General features: G+C 43.6%; 1 protein-coding gene across 4 annotated transcripts in view; it reads left to right on the top strand.

Moving 5' to 3' along the window:
- MAPKAPK3 (MAPK activated protein kinase 3) overlaps nucleotides 1-18956 on the top strand; it is a 114077-nt gene that overhangs the window by 86642 nt on the left and 8479 nt on the right. For all 4 annotated transcript variants that reach the window (XM_062610188.1, XM_062610189.1, XM_062610190.1 and 1 more), the window contains 4 exons: nucleotides 12627-12766; nucleotides 13557-13621; nucleotides 15737-15816; nucleotides 17486-17609. In XM_062610188.1, coding sequence (XP_062466172.1) covers nucleotides 12627-12766; nucleotides 13557-13621; nucleotides 15737-15816; nucleotides 17486-17609 — 409 coding nt within the window. The remainder of the gene's footprint in view (nucleotides 1-12626; nucleotides 12767-13556; nucleotides 13622-15736; nucleotides 15817-17485; nucleotides 17610-18956) is intronic.

Below are 18956 nucleotides of genomic sequence, written 5' to 3'. Positions count from 1 at the left end.
AGGCGTCGTGTTTTCTCAGGTTCTCTTCTGCATCCCCCTCACGCTGCATGATGAGCGCATGTACCCCTGAGGAGATTTCCTCACTAAGGCTTTTCCTTGCTTTTGTGATAATTGTTTTTAGAAATACATCCCTTCAAACTGAACAGGAAATGGTATTTTGCCTGCGTGAAAACTTTATGAAATAAAAGAAAAAAAGTGTATTCCCCCAACTTAGAAACACCCAGGAACTTCTAAAACTCCTCATGAGAAATGAGAATAGCCATACCCATCCCTGAAATAGTGGTTGCCCTATAGCTGGGGTCTGAGGAATTCAGGGCTATGTCCCTACTTTGCCAGCTTGTGTCCCAATGGAGGAAAACAAGGGGCATAGCAGAGTGTAGACAAGCAGAGTTCCCTATAAGAGCTGTAAGGACATAGGTAATGAAGTTTAAGACCCTGGTGCAGGCACAGCAAGGATGTGGAAGTGGATTGTGCACCCAGACTTAATAGGCAAATCAGCTGTTGGTTATCTGGTGTGTAAATGCAGGGGCTTTGGTGGGTTTGAACAGCAGTTCTGTCCAGAGCCTAAGGAAGCTTCTCTACCAATCTGTTGTATATTTTTTTTTGTGGAAACTTTTAGTTTTAACTAAAATCATTCTGATCTTGCAGTTGGAGATACAGCTAGTGATGGATGATTATAAATTCCCCATATTCAAAATATCCCAGCCTCTTAGTTTAGAACAGTCAACCGCAAAGAAGAAACTGAGACTTCAGAAGCTCTAAGGTTTAATGCATGAAGGTTTGAAAAATGTCTCCAGATTCTGCAATAGTTGGTGTCATCATCTAGTATTAAGAAGTGTTTTGAAAGTGTTGGCATTTGATGTGGTTGAGCTTGTACCATAGTTGTGAGATGAGAACCATCTATCGTTGTCTTGATGTTCTTTCCCTGAACCTTCAGGGATTCTCCTCCCTCACCCAAAACAGAGCCATGAGAATCAAGGAGCTTGCGGTGCTAGGGGTGCTGGGGTGCTCTTCAGAGCTGATCTTTTGCTGGCTGTGAGCAACCCTTATAACAGGAGGGTTGTAAGTGTGCATATGAATTTGGGCAAATACCCCCCTCCTCCATCTTCTGACACATTCTCAAATGGTGAAGACAAACCAAGAGGTTTCTGAAGGTTTTTAAAGTGGCCACAGCTTGGAAAAGGATTGTATAGCCACATGTAAATAAATACACAAGCATTTGGGTGTCCCTGCCCATGGCAGGGGGTTTGGGACTAGGTGATCTTTAAGGTGCCTTCCTTAAAGGGACCCTTCCAACCCAAGCCATTCTGTGATTTTTGGTGATAGAAGGATTAACCCATGAAAGTTGAAATAACCGTCACCTGACAGCTCTTGGGCAAAATCCTGTTTATTAAGCAAGTATCAGCCAGGGCTTACAGAGTGCTGCATGATGTTCAAAATCTGCAGGTTTCCCTTTACCCTTCCTGACTCCACTTAGGGATCTGTGTTCTCAAGTGATGGGAAGCACATCATGGCCGAGTGCCTTTTCTCCTCACCACTGCCTGCTGTGGAGTGCTGCATCGGCTCTGCTGTGAGCCCAACAGCTGCACAGCTCAGACAATCTGTTTCTCTGCTAACGTGGCTTTAGTGTGGGTATGTTTTCCTGTCACCTCTGGGAGAATGGTACTGAATGGCACATTGCTTTTGTGAAATCATCACCTCAGAAGTCATTAACACTTTCATGGGGCAGCTGTTTCCACAGTACTAATGTTAGCTGTGACTTTTGGCCAGAAATGTCTTCTGAGTCCCTTTTCTCCTTTGCCCCTGCTTTCTGACTCCCTCCTCCCACAAGCCCAGGCTTCTCTTTCAGGCATGCTGACTTGTGGAAACGAGCCAGCGTTGCAGTGTACCACAAGCAGATACTGCTGCAGGGACGGGGGGGAGGAAAGGACAGTGCCTTAAGAGAGGGAAATGGATGTATGTTTCAGATTGGAAGGATGAAAAGGATTTGTATTCCTGGAATCATTTTGGTTCAGCAGTGCTTTTGTTACATCTCATTTTTCTGACCCCTGTGCAGTCCTCAGCATGGCACTGCTTTAGCCAAGGCATCAAAACATTTGACTTCCAAATATTCTTGGGATCCTCCTCCTCTTCCTTTTGTATATGTAGTCATGAGGCAGCCAACACAAGACAAGAGTGGAGAGAAAGTTATTCAAGAATGTGAAGGAAATGTTCTTGACTTTGTCAGAGAAGTGCCCTTCAATTTAAGCTGCTCTGTTCTGCCTTTGTGGTGTCTGACTGCTTTCTGTTATCTGGTTGCAGGGAACGTGAAGCAGCTCTCTAACATCTGAAAAGAAATGGAAGATGGCTGCTGGGGAGGGAGCCCTCTGCTCCCACCTCTCCCTCCACAGCATGTCTCAGAATATGAAGAATGTTTAGCAAGAGGCTGGGTGACTGAGAACTGAAATACAGTGGGCAGCAAAAAGGAAAGATATTCCTTGCCTTCTGGAGCTTAGGGGAGATGAAGTCTGCTTGGGGCTAGCAAAAGTGCTGGGCTGTTGAAGGAGAACCTCCAGGGGTTTGGGGCTTGACCAGGCAGGGTGGGAGCCTGGATGGACTGAGCAAATACCTAAACAGGTTTGGATAAAGGGGAGCTGTGGCTCAGGAGGGGATTAGTTTAGATGGGGCATTTATGTGGTGGGGGAATCTTCCTTAAAGGCAGCTTACATGGTGTTTCTTGAAGGTTTCTGAAAGGAACTGGGAAGGACTGTTATGCTTGGTATGAACTGGCAGTTCCCACTTCTAGGAAGTATGTCTTCTAGGAAGTATGTGTTCTCCAGTGTCCTGGATATTAAAGAGCACTTAATCAAGTAGTGAGTGCTGTAAAGCATGAGCTGTTCCAGGAGTGTGCTCTGGGGCTTGGGAGAAAAGTGATGGTTTGATTGCTAGATCCTGATGCTGTTGGGCAAAGCAGAGCTGGAACCCTGGGTGGCCAAGCTAGTGCACTGAGGAAAATGAATCAATGAGAACTGCAACATAAATAACGGGTTTACTGCACTGTCACTTGCTTACGTTGGCTCCATCTGTTGAATTCCCTCTTCCCCCAGTTTATTTCTTTCCTTTCCTATGTAATAGTTTCCTTGGCTTTAGAATATATGTTCAAAATAAGCACAAGAAGTCTTGGGAGAGAAATTTACTTTCCTCATTCTCTTAATGGCTTCCTTTGCATGTCTGTCCTTTGCTGAATGCTGCAGGGTTTTGTTTCCATTCACAGTTACACCATTCTCTGTCATATTTTTGCTATATGCAGTAAGCAGTTCTGAGGATCTTCATGCTTGATGGAACTTCAAACCATCAACCACTGAGCTATCTACTGAGTTGTGACTTAGAAATAGCTTTAGATCTTTGCTTGCAAATGCCAGTGGCAGAGCTTGCACAAACGTAAGTGCAAAAGCAGATACAGCAATGATTTGAAGAGAAGTCTTACCAGTGTCCTTGCTGAAGGTTTTGGGACTTTGTTTTTTTTCTGAAGACAAGCCAAGGTCCCACAGGTTGCAGCTCTCAGGACTGCGTGTTTGATGTTGTGCTGGACAGAGTCACTAGAGTTATATTCTCAAGAACTGGGTGAAGAATCAGTAAGTGAGGGACATGAGGTTCTGTCAGTGCCACTGATGTCTGGGATTTAGCAAGTGTCCCCTGAAGTAAGGCTTAAAAGAAGAAGATAAGCCCTATGGAATGGGAGAAGGAAGATTTGAGAGTTCTTTGTTTATTTCTGGGTTCTTGTGTTTGGATGATTTAGGACTACTTGAGGTAGCGCAACAGAAGAGTGAGATACTGCTTGGCCTAGTATGTCACATGGCAGAAAGCACAAATGTGGGTGTAGAGAAAGAAAACATGGAAGGAGGAAGAGCAGCACTACATCAGAGACCTGCCCTCGGGTGGCATATTGCTAACCTTTGCATGCATGGATGGATCTTAAATTCATGTGGAAATGGAGGGAGTGTCAGCTAAAAGGGAGTTTGGGTGAGCAGGCAGTGGTATGAGAGGATGGTCTCTTCGTTCTGAAGTTTGCTGCCAGATGGTGGGGCTGCAGTGGTGGGGGGAAGCTCATTAAGGTATTAACTGTTAAAATGTGGGGCTAGGGTGCAGGGTAGAGTGACATGTTAAGTGCCTACAGCATGAATCCAGCATGCATCCCAACAGCCTCTTTACTGGGAAAGCATGGCAAAGACTTCCTGGGAGTTCTCAAGTGGCTTAATCTTCCTGACTGTAGTCACACATGCAAGAGCTATAGAGAAAGGCTGGGAGCATCACAGACTCCTCTTGGAGCTGCTGTTATCTGTTGTTAATGAGATTAAGCATGTTGCTAATTTTTGCTTCTACCTTGTTCAGTATTATCACTTCTGTGTTAGTTTTGATACTGCTTATTAGCATGAAGACTAGAAATAGAACATCAGGCTTAGATCTTCTCAGTACTTCTTTGTTCTGGTCTGTGCCTTCTGTCACATCCTGCTCCATCAAAGGTGCACCATGCCTTGATAATCCTGGTAGCATTGTCCTGCTGTCCTACACAGCTGTACAGGTGGGTTTCATGGCAGTTTGCATGGAAATGAGTATTAAGCACTCTGCATAGCATCTATTATCTTTGCTCTTTCATTTGGTTTTTAAACAGAAGTGTAAGACCGTATCTATAAAAAAAAAATCATTATTGGGAGGAGAGGGTGTTAGGGGTGTTTAAAATGGAACTTGGTAACTGTGGCTGTCAATACTGGGAAGCGTGTGAGAGGGTCACATCCTGGCAGACATGTTCCATCCCATTTCATGAACCATGAGAAGTGCTAACATGTTTTTTTTTTGGGTATTCCTGCATCGCAGTCATTGCATAGGAGAGAGGTAAAGGTAAGGAAATACAACTGACACTTAAAAAAACAAATGAGAGGGTTTTGTGATGGCCATAGTTCTCGTGTAAAGGCAAGATGTGTCCTCACTGTGGGAAGTTTCGTTACTGGAGGGTAGCAAAACTGTTGGCCACAGTGTATGTCCCAAAGGTTTAAGTGATCTTTCATATCTTTGATTCAAGCATATAAAGATGTTAGACACTTGGGAGATCAAGGTTATAGTCTTGAATTAGTTTTACTGCTCTATGAGTTGCTGAAGTCAAAGCAGAGGGAAAGTTTGATGGGCTTGTGACCTGAGGAAGTGCCACAGGATTTTATACTGTTGGAATTTTCTTAAACAGCAAAGTTTCACAAGCAAGCTCTATTACTTTTGACCAACCAAGGACTGGGAGATATGAATTACTGAAGCCAAGTCACCTGAATCCTTGTTAGAATTTATGAACTCATAGCTGGCAGGAGTGAAGGTTTTGTTGAGGGGGTTTTTTCCTCACTTTCTTTTCCCTTCCAAAGACAAACCTCGTATCAGACACTAGAGTGAAACTATAAAGTGTATAGCTTTCAGCTGGGATTTTAGGTTTTCTTTTCCTCAACTCAGAAATTTAGGCAGAGTAAATACAGTGGTGGAGCTCCAGATTATTTTAATTACAACCCCAACTTATTGTAGGTATTTATGCTGTACAAGTTTAGGGAAAACTTATACTGGAATGGAACATATGCCCAGCTGAAGTGGGGCGTATTCTCCATGGCCTTATGCTGGTACCCTATGTGCGCACTGTAGGCGGAGCAGTGCTGCAGAGCAATCAAGCTGAGCACACTGCGGGTTTAGGGGCTGCGGCTGCCGGGTGTCCTGTCCTGTGTGCCTGCGGGTGCTACAGTCAAATCCTTCTTTGAGGAAGTAGGTGATAGTTGTGGTGGTGGGGAGCATCTTGTTGTCGAGCAGAACCAGATCAGGGTCCCACAGACCAAAGATCAGACGCTGAAAGAGTGTCAACACAAACCCTGTGGCTTCCCTATTGGTCCCGCATTTCTGTCTGTCTCCAGAGAAGAAAGAGGTTTTAAAACCAAGAGTGAAAAGAGCTTCAGAGCACTGCCCAGTTTTGTTTCACCTTGGATGGTCATAATATGCATATTAAAGAAGCAGGCTAAGAAAGGATGTTTGTGATGTGTCTGGGTTTCAGAAAGGCCTTCAGAGCAGGTCTCCCTGGATGCTGCATATTGACTGCAGGTATTGAGTGCTGCTGCTGTCAGTGCTGGCTACACAGCAGTGTTCTGTGGAAGGAGTTCTCGGGAAGAGAAGGTGGAGAGAAGAGATGATCTCTAGGCCTTCACTTGTAAACAAGCATTTAAGGATGTTCTTGTCTGGTAACAGCATGTTAGTAGCTGTTGGTGATTTATTTCCCTTTTAAACTATGGTTGCAGTGTTTTGAATAAAGTAGAAGCTGTGTGTAGCTGGTTTGTAGCTGTCACAGCGGAGTCTAGCTGGAATCTTAAGGTGCCAGTAAGAATTATTTTTGCATTCACATAGCAGAGCAAGTGCTGTATTAAAATGCAAACTAATCTTATAGTTGTAGCAAAATGCATGGCATGCTTTTTATTTAGATTTATATATATCCCACAGTATTGGATGGACAGTCACATACCTTTGGCACTGCAGTTCAAATAGCTTCGTGTAATATTATCAGAGTATTCCTCAGGACAGTCGCTTTTCTTCGTGGCCATTTTTTGCTCATTTTTGTGCCTGCCTTTTGTTAACCTTGCGTGTTCAAATGTATACTGACGCACTGCATTGCCGTTTCGGTTGTATTTGCCATATTGGCTAACATTTATGAACAAAGACAGTTGACCTTTACAGAGTGAATGGCTAGATGCGTGTATAATTAGGGAATTAATAGTGATGTCTCATTTATTTATCTCAGGCTGTAGAATCATGTTGAGTGCCCAGTGGTGATTTGAATACTGCTATAATAAATAACATCCAGAACCACACCAAAGTGATTTTTAGAAGACCTAGATGATTCACTACAGGAGAGAGGCTTGGAGCAGGATAATATTCATGTGATGTGTGCTCCCTGAGGAAGGAGAAGCAGGAGTGCTCGGAGAGCTAAACTCTTCAGTGGATTTGCTGCATGGCCAGTGCACAAACTCTTACAAAGGAGCACATCTTAATCTGTTCTTTTTGTCCATTCTACTCTTCCCTCCTGTTTTCCCCTTACAATGCATGCGTAAGGAATGCGAAGCCCTGTGTGTCAGCAGGAAATTGGTTTCAGAGCGCAACTCTGACACCACATGTGAGCAGTCCCCTCTGAGCCCTCTTCATCTCACTTACGCTGGCAAGATACCAAAGATCTGTTGTAGCTTTTGCCATTTCAAAGGATGAGCTGAGGAGAGATTGGAAGCATGGAGAGCAGAGGTAGGTAAAGAAGGGTCCCTCACTGCAGACAGTAAACCCTGGTACACAGTAGGTTGAGTGAAAGGATTAGATACCACAGGCAGGAGTGTTGCAGGATCGCACCGCTTGTCTGTTATTACTGACTGTTACTAATGAACTTGGAGGAGCCCACCTCTGGGAGCAGCTGTCTGCTTGAGCACTGATGGAGATGCTGGGTAATGCCAACTGCAGCAGCAGCTTGGGCAGCTCTGTGGGAATCAGGATGACAGTTTGTTTCAATGAAGCCTCTGAGCGGATTTAATTTCTAATAGCCTAAGCTGGATTTGAAATAAAAGCAGAAAAGTGAAAGATTTAGTGATGATCCACCTCCTGAGCCTGCCCTGCACAAAGTGCCTGTCTCTTGTTTCTTGACTGATGCTTCAGTGCTAATTTGAGCAGAAATGTCTTCTTTTTTAGTTAAACTAAAAATTCACTGTGTGCTTTCTTTGGGATTTGCATGTGTGGATTTCCCTGCCTGCTGGGCTGCTGTTGCAAAGCACCACATGCTTCTTGCTGCAGCTTGACTGACTGGCAGTGCTGGTGCGTGAAGAAGAAAACCTTGATAATTTCAATCCCTTTAGTGTTCTAACACAAAGAATGGCTTTATCCCTTGTGAAGAGATCTAGAAACACATAAAGATTGTTAACATTGTATTAATGGACGTAGTGCAAATAATCAAGATATGATAAAAGACAAAATGTTCAAAGCCATAGTGATAGCTCTGTTTCTCTAATCCTCTTCTTTTTGTAGCATAGGGGAGAAAGAAGAGGAAAGAAACATGATCCAAGCCTCCTTTTGCCATCAGCCCCTCTTGAATAAAGAAAGCCTGGAAGAGCTGCTCTGCAGCAAACCACGTTAGTTTCTGTGCATCAGTGTGAATTTAGATTCCAAGGCTTATTTGTAGGATTCAGCATTTTTGTGACAGCTACATGCAAAGAGGAAAGAAAGCAAAAGTCAGACATTTACCCACTTACACCTTTTTTTTTTTTTTTTCCAGCTAGCAAAATAAATAAAGCTACATTTAAGAGCCTATATATCAGTGTTACATGCTGAGTATCCCTAGGAATGAAAGTTTCTGCTGTCCCATTTCTGTTTTAATAATGGGAAACCTTCCTGGGAGGAAGATAGTGTAGAGATTATAAAACTGCTTGTTTGCTGAAGGGAGAGTTCAGGTTCTGGAACTGGTGCAAGTAAGTAAAAGCTGCTTGCAGTGTCAGGTGCTGCTTTAACGTGGCACGTGCAATAGATGAGAGCTGAGGCTGTAACAGTTCCAGTTCAAGCACGGCAACTGTTTGGAACTAGGAGGAATTGCTGAAGTTTAAAATCAATAAAAGGCATATGTGGGGGTCTTAATCCCCTCTGTAGGGAACAGACAGCAGGTGTAATAATAATGTGTGTAACCCACTAGTGCATATTAAAGTCGCAGAGAAGTCACTGTTCCCTGTCCTCAGCCTGTTCCGTACCTGCGCCCAGGGATATCTTCTCTCTCTGTTGCTACAATTTCAGAGTCCAGAAAATCACTTGCCACTCCCTGAAGTCCTTAGAAGGCTATTTTCTGTATATCAGACCGTAAAGGTATGAGGGTTCCTGCTATTCTTTTTTGCTTACACAATACTGAATCCATGGAAAAGCAGTTGGAAGGTACTGTGTTGCTTCTTTTAGTCCTATCTTTTCTTTTTTTCTGTTGAGATTGTGCAGAGGGAGGTTTCGCACAGCTGGGTAGTTCATTTCTGCGTGGGGTTGCTAACCCGAGCTAGGCCTTTACCCCAGAACAATGAGATGAGGCCTCCCTCCGCTGCCCAGGCCCTGAATTACCCAGGCCATCCCGGGCAGTCTGCCTGCACCGTTGATACTCAGAAGCAGGCTGCGCACACCCTATGGCTTAGCTCTCTTCCCTCTCCAGCTTTTTCAGATACTAAAGACGAGTTGTGTGAATCACTAAGAGTTAGAGCTCCTGTATTTTCTTGCCTTTCATTGCCTCTGGTTTTGGTGTTCTCTCTGTAAGTAGCTGTTAATACTTGCTTCATCTGCTTTTTTTAGGTTCAGTAATGCAGATCTCCAGCAAAAATACAGTTTTCTAGTGTGTGGTTCCTATTCCAGACTATATTGTCTGACCACAGACACAGGCATCCCCATGCTGCTATGCAGAGTCCACAGCTGTGCAGATCCCATGCACTGTGCATGGGATCACTGATGTGGCTTCCTGAAAAGCTTCGAGAATGGGGCATGTCTCTTGGGTTTGTCTTGTTTTGAAGTTAGGTCAGTTCATGATCCTGCCCACAGCCCATCGTGACAAGCTGTGACTCAGCCAAACTGTGTGGGAATTCTAGAGGGATGACTGGGGACTCCTGGAGCTGATAGTGTGACAAACCAGCATGAACCACAGTGCTGCAGAACTTACCTGTTCAGAGCTACCTCCGCACTTGTGCAGAATGTCAGGGCAACTTGGTCATAGTCTGCTCAAAGCTATTGCAGCAGTAGAAGCACAGCCTCTCTTCAGGCTCAAGAAGGTGGCAGAATGTCCATTTATGTTCTTTGCAAGTGTGTTAAATACTGCAGGGCCATACTTTCAGTCTGCGGTTTTAAATCGTCACCTAAATTTTGTCGGAATTGGTGTTTTCAACCTGCCTGGCTTTCATTTTACAGGTGTCTGCATCTTTAAGATGTCTTAAAAGGTATAGTTAAGGCTTCCAGTTTTAGACATAAGGAAAAGATTTAACTTATTTTTAAGGCTCAGAAGGAGAAATCCAAAGGTTAACAGTTGGTTGATATATCAGATGTTGCTTGGTATGAGTATCTGCTCTTTATTTTTGCATTTCCTTTTCTCTGCTTCTCCAGGTGTCATCTTGACATGAGTACATTCAAACTTGGCACTAAGGAGTACATGAAACTTGCTTTTAGGGGTGGAAAAAAGAAACTGCAGCATCCTTGTGTGTAGCGAAATGCCTTGTAAAAGCTCTTTAGAAAGCGAGAATCCAATTCTGTGCAGCAATTTTCGTAAGTGTTTGGAGCAGACATGAAAAACAACACCTCTGCACACTGTAGAAGCACAGGATACACAGCTTATAGTGCAGTTAATGTTTGTAAAGAGGATGGTTATGTCTCGTTAGTAGCATAGGATAGGTGAGAAAGTTTTGAAGCTCAGAAGTGGCATTAATCCAGTAACATCCAAGCAGTAGACCCTGTAATGCTTTTCTAAACGGCCTGGTTAGTCCTGAGAGTGTTTGGGCTTTATTGTTGCACATGTAATTTAATGAACTTTTAAAAGAGACCTCTAGGCAACAGCCCAAACTCAGAAGGGCGGAGGGGAAAATGCTGATAGACAGTCCCACTGAGCTAGAACACAGTGGCTGTGAAGGAAAAGCTGCTGAATGGGCTGATGGCTGAAAGAAGTAAAGCAACTGGCTTGGACTTGCTAATGGGCTTTTTGTCCAAATTGGAGCCATCTCTTTCTTTAGGAAGTTATTTGTGTTGGAAATCAGGCCACAGCCAGGCTGGAGCAGGAAGGAAGAGGCGGATAGTGATCTCAAAAGGGTGTGCTTTGGGTGCAGAATGACAGCTGTGGAAGAAGTAGGTTGGCTGCGAGGGCATTGAACTTGGCAAGAAAGCTTCTTCAGCTCCTTGCACTGCTGCAGATCTGGCGTCATGCTGGAGCCTTTGGAGCAGAGCTGAGGGAGCCTGCAGGGCGGTCACGGTGGTGGGGCTCCCTGCCCCTTCACTGCTCCTGAGGCCACTCATGCCTTCCTGCAGCCTCTCTGTGCTTCACAAAAGTGCACTCAGCAGAGGAGTACTTGTCACCCTTTTCCTGTTCCCAGCCTCAAAAAGGGGAGAAGCCTCTTGCCTTCTGTCCAAGCGCTTCCCCAGCATTTTGTAACATGTTACGGGCCTTTCCTGCCTGGTTATGGTGTCTGTTGCTGAAAAGGATGTTGAAGCACCACTGTAAGTTTAGGGCTGTGGTTTGGTTTGGGGTTGGGTTTTTTTTCCCCGGTGACATAAATTATATTGGAGTCAATAAAGAAACCAGAATTTGCAACTTCTTTCCTTTAAGTTTCCCTATATTGAGAGGTGCTTGTGACACCATTTGTGCCTTAGCTTGGCAATTGGGTAGAAAAACAGTCCTAGTCTGATTCATTGGTCCCTAATGACAGGTTACATGTTAATACTTGTTTTCAGCAATTACACTGGAGTTGTGTTTTGACTGAGACCTGATAGCAAGCATGAATGAGAAGAGCTTCAGGCCAAGGCCCAATAGTGCAGCAATGATACTTTTTGTTGTCTGTTTGAAAACAGTGTCATTGTGTGTCCCCCAGAGTTGGTGTAGTCCTTTTCCAAGGCTAATAGATCAGAGTTGATTGTTCTTGGCTTCTTTTTTATTCTGTTTCAGTGCATTTAACAATGCTTTATATACCATCAGTTTTGTTGCTACTCCATCATTACAATTATCATTACTATAGGGCATAAAGTACCAAACTCGGATCACAGCTGTATTGTGTAGGAACCATACAAATGTGCAGAAAAGGGTGTCACAAAGAGTTGGTGGTGTCGAGAGATGACGCAGATGAGAAAAGACATGATTCAGCACAAAAGCTCCGTTGCAGGATCTGATGCAGAGCAGTTCTTCAAATAGGCAAGGACCTCTTGTGTACAACCTTGTATGCATTTCCTGTGGACAAGGTTGCAGAATCAGGAAGGATGAGCTCTTACCTCCCCTCTAGAGATTAGCACCTTTAAAACAACCTGGCCTTGCATGTGACCAAGAAAGGTGTTCAAGCACCTAGGTAAAGATCCCTTTCTGACCCTGATGGGTCAGGGTCAGATGGGATTCTGATAGGGTCAGAAATTTGTGTAGTATTTAAGCATGTTCAGAGTCAGTGTGAAGGTCCTCATTGTTTTAAATCTCACTGAGCTGAAGGGATCTGCAGTGAACCTAGAAGTCTCTTTTCCGGGCAGGGGGGAGGGTTATTGTCCTTAGCAGAGGGATTCTTCTCTGTTGGCAAGTGCTGCAAACAAATAGGAAAACATTGTGGTTTCCCATCCACGGGTGGGAGAGATAGGTCTATATTCATCTGAGATTCGAGATCTCTCCTTACTGCCACTCAAGGTCCTTCCAGTTCCAAGGGACCAGTTGTTTCTGTGTTCCTCAATCTAGGAAGCCAGACAGCCCAGAGATAATGAAAGTCTTATGATGGATTGTCATCCTTTGGCTGGAGAAAGTGCTAAGAGTAGCTTTTGCCCCCATCTTTGAGCTCAAATACCTGTAGGTGCCAATTTAAAGCAGAATGATACTGCCTGACTGACATTTGTCTCCTATTTCTTTACAGCTCCTGTATGACAACCCAAAAGCCCGTCAGGAAGTCGAGTATCATTGGCGAGCATCAGGGTGTCCCCACATTGTCCATGTTCTGGATGTTTATGAGAATATACATCATGGAAAGAGATGCCTCCTCATTGTCATGGAATGGTATGCACCAGCAGCAGCCTTCACCAAGCATTGCCCTTTGAGGGCCTGGAGGGAATGGGGGAATACGTTGCCTTAGGTGGCAGCTGGGTGAGCTTTCTCAGCAGTGGGATTTGGGTTTGCACAGCAAACCTTTTGCTGTCTTTATGGAACTGGTAGGGAAATGTAGAGCTGCTTCAGCATCTTGTGTGAGAAACCTTAACTGAAAGTAGGTTTTCCTTGTAGTCCGTGTCAGTTGTCCTCATTAAAGCATTGACTTATTAATACAGTCTTAAGAGATATGTCTCTACAAATATGATGAGCTTTGATTGTGATTGTTGTCGATTTTGGGTGTAAATCCAGTGATCTGACATGTTCCTTTCTGCTATTATTTTGACTTGACCTGTAATACCACAGTTACTGTTGTCTTCACTGGGGACAAATTATCTTTGCTTCCTTCTTTCTTTTTCTTTTCTCTCCAACCCTTACAAAAAAACAGCCTCCCAGTGCCAGCATATCTGACTTCCAAGCTTCCTTGGGACTGGGTACATTAAACTGAAAGCATCAGGACTCCTTGGTCTTGTTTTCAGTTTATTGTTACTGTTTTGTTTTCAGTTTATTCCATATCAGAATGGCTTTGTGCATTGATTCAAATGAGTGTGATGTTCAGGAAGCATTGGCATCAGAGGCAGCATGTAATCTTTTGTAATCTGTTCCTGCTGTGGTTCTGTGTGATTCTGTGGATGCATAGTCAGATGTTAACTTGGTCTTTTCTGCTCTTGTAAGGTGGGTTTTTTTGTGCTCTTTGTTTCAGCATGGAAGGAGGAGAGCTGTTTAGCAGGATCCAGGAGAGAGGAGATCAAGCTTTCACTGAGAGAGGTGAAATTCACACGTTTAAAATTGAAGTTTGTGAAAGATTGCTTCTCTCTTTGTGTCCCCTTGCTTAGTTCCCTTACAGGATTTTTTTCTTTGACTTGGATAATTATTTATTTGTTTTCTATTGAGCTCCGTATTAAGCAGTTTTTTTTCAAAATTCATGAAGATCAGGAATTACCAGAAATGACCAAGTTCAGGCACAGTGTGGAAGGTTTAGAGGAAAACTCTTCATACAGATCTGCTCAGCTTCTTCATTTCTGAACCACCGCAGCCTCTGTTGCTCGAGTCCCTGGTCTCCTGCCAGACCACCTCTAACATGATCAGCACAGCTCCTGCTGTGATTTCTCTTCTGGCTGCCCCTCAAGCAACATCACTGTGCACAGCTATACTGTGAGGTGATGAACATAATGAGCAAATCACTTTCGATGAAACATCTCTTAGTCAAGGGTTTTAAGTACTACTTGAAAGGAAGTGTTATTAGCCACACCGTAAACAAGTCTGCTTATCTATACAGGGACTACGTGCGAATTGAAAGACCTCCTATGAGTCAGTGACAGAGCTTGCCATAGACTAGTCTTGCCATTTTTATTCTCTTAGCTATATTATTATTTGCAGAGTACCACAGAGGTACTTGACAGTGGTTCTCCTCAGCCAGTCACAACCGATAAAAGCTTGTTCCTGCTCAGGAGTAAAATTGTTAACGTTTGTAACTAGCATCCTGATAAAATGAAGACAAATTTACACCTGAACTTGTAAATTACTGTGGCTGTTTTGCAAGTCTGGTGTAGATGCCAGGGATTATTAATTTTTTTTTTAGCCTGTGTTTTGCAGCCTTTAAGTGGTATTAGAGACTTGTGCAGGGAAAATGAGCATTTTCAGGAATTTTACTTGTTCCTCTCCAAAATGCCGAATTCCAGGAGGGAAACTGGTTCTGTGATCATTAGTGACTCCACTCTGCTAAAAACATGATTTTTCTACATTAGATAGCGTTGTATAGCATTCTAAATACTTACTCAGAAATCAGCTGGGAGTCTTAAACAGCAAAACCGCCTCCATTCTTTCCTGAGATAAATGAGCCCAGTTCCACTGGATTCCCCAGGTTCACTGGCTGTATATGTATCAGCCACAACTTCCCATTAGGAGCTAGGGATTGTGACCTGGGCCAGGAAGGAGGTTTTTCCCTGAAGAAGATGAGTGTTTGTGCCTTCTGATTGTCCTTGCCCGAGATGGTGCAGTTTCAGTCTCAAGCATGTAAAAAAAGGTTCCAGGTTGCAGTATGAGAATTTCTAACTCTCTCTCACTGCTGCAGCTGAGGTTTCTGCCTATGCAGAAAACAGAGGATCCGGTTAAGTTGCTAATCGTTTCCCTGTCAGCAGAGATGTAATATAATGCTCACTTAATACAATGGGAATGTCACTCCTCCCTGCTCTGAAACCTTTCCCTATGTAACTGAACTCTTCCAGGCTTTGAGAGTGCTGCTGCTGCAAGGCAGCTCACCAAACACTACAATTTCCCCACTGGGGTTACACTGAATTTTCAAAACAGTATTTCAAGGTGGCAGTTTGGGCTTTGCAGAATTGAACTGATGATTTTGTTTTTCCTGAGGAAAAAAACTTCTAAAGGCAGTGAGGAATAAAGATGTGACTGATCCTAAAATTGCTGGGTTGTTCTGTTGCTCTACTTTTAGAAGATCTGTTAGATCCTCCTCTTGCCTATTACTCCTGCACTAGAAGCTGAGAGTGAAACTTCTGTCTTGGGCAGTGGAGGACATGTCCTGGTGGGGGCTTCTTTCTCCTCAGTCTTGCATGTTGCTTGCATACCTGCTCTGCTCTTGCTGCTTTTCTGGCGAGCAAAGGAAAGCCCAGCTTTACAAGCTCATCAAAAGCAGGATCTCAACGGTTCCGTTCGGTGCCTTCTCAGGAGGAGCAGCCCAGGAATTAGGGGGAATGGTTGCCTGCAAAACCAAAACACAGCTGTTAGGGCTAATTTTAGGTTTTCTAGTCTCGACGCTAGCCCTGTATTCCAGCAAGCTGTTTGTAAGTCGTAGGCATTCCTAGGCATGTCCCTGAGTTACGGTGGGAATGTTAATGTGACCTTTCTCTAAAATTGTATTTATAGAGGCCTCTGAAATAATGAGAGACATCGGGACAGCCATCCAGTATCTGCATTCAATGAACATTGCCCATAGAGATGTCAAGGTGAGGCCTGAAGGTGTGTGGACAGGGAGAAAAAAGCATAAGGTAGAAAAATAAGTGGGCATTGGTGGTTTAAATATACCTAGGAGTACAATCAGGTGATCCAGGTGTTCCCCTTCCTGTGCCAGCATGAGAAGGGATCTCTTCACCCCTAGTGTGCAGCTAGGTAAAGGTCAGAATAGTTGTATGTTAATGCCTTCCAGTTGTGTACAGGATGCAGAGGAATTTTGTAATAGGTGATTAATTAAAAAGCCTGTGATCCAGTTAATTAACAAGAAAATAACATTGCCAGAAGTAAACTTATACTGGATGCTATACCTCGATGCACAGCCTTTACCAGGTTTTAGCTGGTTTGTGTAAAAAACAATCCATACCCCCCAAACCCACAAAACAAACAAAAATTCCCCTTTTCCTTCAGAAACAGGAGAACATGCATGTGTGGGAGGAATAATACCAATTCCATGCATCCAAACCACTTTAATTGTATATGTAAATGTTTGGGGAAATGGGGAGTTTCCCAGTTCCTACCAAATGTACACAGATCTTGTCGTGGAGATTTGACAGGGTTTGTAGTGTCGTGTTTCGTTTCATTCTGTGAAGAGCAAAGGCAAGAGAGCTGCACCGAGGGGGTTTCAGTGCACTGTTGAGGCAGTGGGGTGGAGAGCAGGTTACATAATGGTAGACTGAGGCACCTGATTGATTCTGCAGCTCTGAGTTTCTGAATTCTCTACAGATGCTTCTGTGCGTTTAGCTGGAGGGAGAGCTGTCATCGCTCGGTGTCACTGAGTGGGATGTTTGAGGGTTCTTTAGGTAGGAACTGGAGAATGACTGAACCGTTTAGACTAAAAATCTGCTCACTTTTGTGGAGCTGTGTGCCATTGCCTATCCCACCATGGAAACCAAAGCACTTAGCCCCAAACACCCCTTAACCACAGTCAGTGCACTCCCATAGAAATGGTTCCAGTCCTAAATCCTGTTTTCTTTCAAGTCCTTCCTTCTGTATGTCCCTAAACACTAACATGAGAGAGGCTGTAGCTTCCTTAAAACTGAGAAACTGGAAAACAGGTTCAAACAATTGCAGGTTCTGGAGATGTGCTGTTGTCCCTGCTCTTGTGCACAAGCACTTGTATACTTCCCTCTGTGCCACTTCTGGTTTTGGAGAGCCTTTATGGAGCATGAAGCTAGAATGGAGTTAACCCTGGTTTCACGTGGCAGAGGTGGGAGGTGGGGGGCAGGAAGGAGGCTGTGTCTGTATCAGTTAATTCTGATGGAGTTGTGTTAGTTGTTCATAGAGAGTTTGGATGATGACTTCTCTTATCTTCCACACTAGCTACTTGAGTGTGGTGCAGAGTGTTGTCAGATCAACTGGTGTGTTGATCAGACAGAACAATCCTAGAACAGCATGTAAATTAGAGAGGGGTTCAAGAATCCATTGGACCTGATGAGAGTCTTGTGATTTGCTCTCCTAAATATCATGTCAAGGACGATGTTGATCCTTAGTCACAGCAGAAATGCTATGTGTTGGGAGGGTACTTTCTGCATGGTATGGTGGGGGGTGTGTGGGAGAAGTAACAAGACACAGATCCAGGCAAGCAAGAATGGTTTGATCTCTGAGCTCATTAGAGGTATCTCTTCATTGTCCATTTTATCATTTCTTTTGATGGTCTTTCAGCCTGAAAACTTGCTTTACACATCTAAAGAGAAGGATACTGTTCTCAAACTCACAGACTTCGGCTTTGCCAAAGAAACATCTGTAAATGCACTGCAGACCCCCTGTTACACTCCTTATTATGTGGGTAAGTTATCCAAAATGCATTGGTTTTGCCTTTCGTTCTGTCATCCACCCCCTTGTAGTGGACCCTGTGGACTGTAGGAATGGATGGGAAACCTTCTATTGTGGATGCAATGTAAAGAGGTAGCCTGCAGAATTTGAACTGGGGTCCAACCCAAGCCTAGTCTGGTTCCAGTACAGGTCAGCGCTCCTGCTTTCTTCCTTGGTTGCAGAGAAAACAGCCTTAACAGGGGACACAGATGAGGATCAAGGAGAGAGAACATGTTGCCTCTGATTACACTTTGAGTAATCCTGATGTTCTTTCTGAGTGATGTGATAAAAGCCACAATTGAACTCTGCTTCATGGTTGTTTGAGTGTTTCCTGGCGAAACTTCCCTTAGCCTAACTAGTGCAATAGGAGAGAACTGGGAGAGCACTGCCTCAGCTAATAAAGCTTCTAAAAGCTGGCAAATGTAGGAGTTACTAATAAAAGACAAAGGTGACTTCATCACAGCTAAATTTTTGCCTGTATTTTGTCCCAAGACAGGGCAGTGTGTGATGAAAGCCATAGTAGGCTGTCCTTTCTGCCCTCATTTTAGAGTACATTGCTTTTGGTCTTTGAGTGGATAGTCATTTTCCATATGGTATGACTGAGGCTGTCCACATTTGGAATTTTGTTGGAGAAAAAAAGGCTTTTTTTTTAATTATTATTTTTGGAAGAATTATTTCTACTCTACAATGTAAGTTTTATAGGTTTTTTTTGTATTGAAAAATATTGTTATTCATTGTTAGCAGCTAATTACAATAGCAGGATTTTTTTTCCTGATGGTTTCTTCTGTATTTTTGCAAGATGGGATTAGTGATAAAATGTGAAGGAATTCACAGATCCAGGGTTTTATGCCTTTAGATTTGTTTATAAACAAGCTGACATTTCCCTTCTCAACACCTTTTTATAAACCAGCATGATTGCTCGTATGTCTAGAGAATCATTTTCCTCACAAAATCAAGCTCCGTGCCAGTTCACCTGCCTCAGGGGAAAGCAGAAGCATCCCCTCTAAATGGGTATCTCTATTTTTTCGTTACTTAGTGAAAAATATAATACTCTGGAGGCCAAAGTAAAATAGAGTGCTCTGTAGCTGCTGGAGCTAAGCACACTCCAGCTAGGTATCATTCAAAAGTTTATCACAGCTCAAATAGGTCTTTTCTGTTCTGATTTCTGGAACATATGCTCCTGCCTCTCTCAGTGCAGTGTCTCCCTGTACACATTTAGCTATAGCTCCTTCTGCTTTTCTGTAATCTTAGTACTCTCTTGAGCAGAGAGACACTAAGGTGAAGAGTAGGGCATTTTGCCAACTCCATTCCTCCTGGTTTA

This window comes from Pezoporus occidentalis, unplaced genomic scaffold (genome assembly GCF_034315485.1).
Source record: "Pezoporus occidentalis ecotype Australia unplaced genomic scaffold, CSIRO_AGI_Poc_V1 ctg145, whole genome shotgun sequence".
NCBI classification, from domain to species: domain Eukaryota; kingdom Metazoa; phylum Chordata; class Aves; order Psittaciformes; family Psittacidae; genus Pezoporus; species Pezoporus occidentalis.
The sequence above is the reverse complement of the archived record's forward strand: the minus strand, read 5'-3'. Positions and strand labels throughout refer to the sequence as shown.